Consider the following 3,164-nt stretch of genomic DNA (forward strand, 5'->3'; position numbering starts at 1 on the left):
GAAACAATATATGGGAAACAACCGTACGGTCTCCAGTTTGCAAAAGACATTCAGAAGTGTTCCAAAAGTGTGTGACAAACGACCATAAAACCGGGGTAAGGAGGTACGTCTAGAGGAGATTCTCGTCACTACAAAACCCCGACAGCGACCCGTTGTGTCTGAAAGTTGAGGAGGTTTTCTAAAAGATACCCCAACTCTAGACCTCTGACCGATCCGGGAGGCCTGGAACCTTTACGGAAGAATGCGTTCGGGAGGACAGCCAAACGGGCCCGAATCTTGTTTGTAGGTGACCAAATACTTATTTTCCACCATAATTTGCAAATAAATTCTTTAAAAATGTGATTTTCTGGATTTCTTTCTGGATTTTTTTTTTTTCTCATTTTGTCTCTCATAGTTGAGGTATACCTAGGATGAAAATTACAGGCCTCATCTTTTTAAGTGGGAGAACTTGCACAATTGGTGGCTGACTAAATACTTTTTTGCCCCACTGTATGTGTATTTAGGCATCATTAAACACTAAGAAAGAAAAATATAAACAGGTTCTGGCCTCACAGGGCAGCAGCACATGAGTGGGGACAAATTTTGAAGGGTGTTTGTCCTCCTGTGTCCCAGTCATAACCAGCTGAGTGCTCTGCCGGTGGAGGTGTACTCTCTGAATAAGCTCTGCAGCATGACACTGCAGCAGAACCGTCTGGAGAGCCTGCCAGAGGAACTGGGACAGCTGGAGAACCTGACCCAGCTGGTAACAACCACACATACCGTCAAATATAGAGACTCCTTCTATTCTGCTGTGTGATTGGTTGACCTAAGTTAACTGTTCGTTGTGATTGGTTAAAAGGACCTGTCCAACAACCTTCTGAAGGACCTCCCCTCCAGCCTGGGCCGTCTCACCTCTCTGCAAAAACTCACTCTGAGTCACAACAAGCTCAGCGCTCTGCCTGACAGCGTGGCACAGCTCAAAAGTAAGAAAATACTAAAAACCTTGTCAGACTCACAACGGATTGTAAAAAGGAATTTACAACTCTGGAAAGTTATCATAAAAGCAACTATTGTAGAAGGAATCGCAGTAATGGCAAGGTGTGACTGACTCCTCTCCTGATGTGACAGACCTGAAGCTGTTTGACTGCAGCAACAACCAGCTGACTGACATTTCCGCCAACCTATCAGAGATGCTGGCTCTAGAGCAGCTCTACCTCAGACACAACAAGCTCCGCGCCCTCCCAAAGCTCCCTGCACCCGCGCTCAAGGTAACCATAGCAATAGCAGAGTTTCCCCAGGTGGAGTTATAATGCTGACCGAGCTTTCTGATCCATCCTCCTGTTATTCATGCAAAGGGGAAGCACAACATGTAGTCCAATGCATACGAGTGTTAGAGGGAAAGTCCTAACAACAAAGTGGACTATGATTTTATGTAATGTTTGCAGTTTGTTTAATTTGGTGTTGTCTGTGTGTGTGCAGGAGTTGTATGTAGGGAACAACCACATTGAGAAACTGGAGGCGGAGCAGCTATCCTGCCTGAAAGCCATTTCTCTTTTAGAACTCCGAGACAACAAAATCCAGACTCTCCCTGAACAGATCTCCACACTGAGCACGCTCACACGCCTCGACCTCACCAACAATGACCTCAGCACGTAAGTCACCAATGGCACCATGAATCAGCTTTAAAAAATAAAAAAAAATCGTCATTGAAAACAAAGCACTATTCACTAGAAAACTATTATGGACACATGTTCACTTCCTTTCAATGATGTCTAGATGTTAGGTGATATAATCTGTGTGGTATGTGTAAGCCATGTTCCAGATCGAATTAGACATTTATTAACGTAATGTGAATCTTTCTCTGGTCAGTCTTCCAGCCTCTATCAGCCTGCTGCCTGACCTGAAGGTGCTGCTGTTGGAGGGAAACCCTCTGAGAGGAATCAGGAGAGATCTGCTCAAGGTAGGACACACACACACACACACACAGAGTGAAACATGAATTCACACTAGAATTCACTGCTGAACACACTATCTGACAGATCAATGATTCGCCTCAATGCTGCGAAACATTGTTGACGGCATATCAGTGAGATCTCTTTACTACAACTGTGCGTTTACATCAGCTGCTCACATACATTCAGATTCATTTTCTAACAGCTTCTGTTGTCCTCACCACAGAAAGGAACCAATGAGCTTCTGAAATATTTAAGAGGAAGAATTAAAGGTACAGTTCACCTTTTATGCTAACTCTCAACTGTTTTCTCTACTAAATCTAAAGGGGGCGTTCATGAGACACAAATCCTTCGCTTTGGAAATTCGGAGAGCATTTCTGTACACAGACATATTTCATGGTTACCATCAGTAATCATGAAATCACACCTGAAACTTTGAGATGCATTTAAAGTCGACTGGACCTACTCATGCTTTATCTCACTGTGTGTTTGTTGCAGAGGAGCCTGACCAAGCAGAGGAACAACAGACGGCCATGACGTTACCCAGCCAGGCCAGAGTTAATGTCCACAGCATTAAGACTCTCAAGTTACTTGATTACAGGTCAGTTAACAAATATATTTATATAGTAAATGATTTTTGTAAAATACATTTCTGAGTCTTGTTTTGTGTTTAGTGAGAAGCAGGCAGCGGATGTTCCTGAGGAGCTGTTTGATGCTGCAGCAGACACCATTGTCACCTCTGTGAACTTCAGCAAGAACCAGCTGACCTCCATACCCCCCAGGTACACACACACACACACACACACACACACACACACACACACACACACACACACACACACACACACACACACTCACACTCACACACTCTTATCGGCAAGTGTATGAGATCACAGTGTACTAACTGTGTGTCGGTGTTCCTGTAGGCTGGCAGAGTTTGTCTCTTCTCTGTCAGACATCAATCTGGGTTTCAACAAACTGACCTGCTGCTCTCCTGACATCTGCAAGTTCCTGCAGCTGACAAACATTGACCTCAGGTACACACACACACACACACATGGACACACATTTAGAGAAGAATAGGATGAGCACTAGGGTTGGGAACCAAAACTCTGTTCCAGATGAGAACCGATAAGGAAATGCCGGGTACCCATATAAAAAATACACAATTTCGGTTCTGCTTAACGGTTCCTAAACACGGTAGACCCTGTATTCCACCGGGTCCGTCTGCGC

At 44.4% G+C, this 3,164-nt stretch overlaps 1 protein-coding gene across 1 annotated transcript in view; it reads left to right on the plus strand.

The window, feature by feature from the left end:
* Positions 1 to 241: 241 nt before the first annotated feature.
* The window catches only part of LOC104952664 (leucine-rich repeat-containing protein 40-like), a 10,720-nt gene continuing 7,797 nt past the window's right edge, over positions 242 to 3,164 (plus strand). The window contains exons 1-10 of the mRNA XM_010779521.1: positions 242 to 282; positions 589 to 742; positions 839 to 962; positions 1,108 to 1,247; positions 1,459 to 1,631; positions 1,849 to 1,939; positions 2,158 to 2,203; positions 2,430 to 2,532; positions 2,606 to 2,713; positions 2,858 to 2,968. Coding sequence (XP_010777823.1) covers positions 242 to 282; positions 589 to 742; positions 839 to 962; positions 1,108 to 1,247; positions 1,459 to 1,631; positions 1,849 to 1,939; positions 2,158 to 2,203; positions 2,430 to 2,532; positions 2,606 to 2,713; positions 2,858 to 2,968 — 1,091 coding nt within the window. The remainder of the gene's footprint in view (positions 283 to 588; positions 743 to 838; positions 963 to 1,107; positions 1,248 to 1,458; positions 1,632 to 1,848; positions 1,940 to 2,157; positions 2,204 to 2,429; positions 2,533 to 2,605; positions 2,714 to 2,857; positions 2,969 to 3,164) is intronic.

Source organism: Notothenia coriiceps, unplaced genomic scaffold (genome assembly GCF_000735185.1).
Source record: "Notothenia coriiceps isolate Sejong01 unplaced genomic scaffold, NC01 NC01_scaffold00020313, whole genome shotgun sequence".
Classification (NCBI taxonomy): Eukaryota; Metazoa; Chordata; class Actinopteri; order Perciformes; family Nototheniidae; genus Notothenia; species Notothenia coriiceps.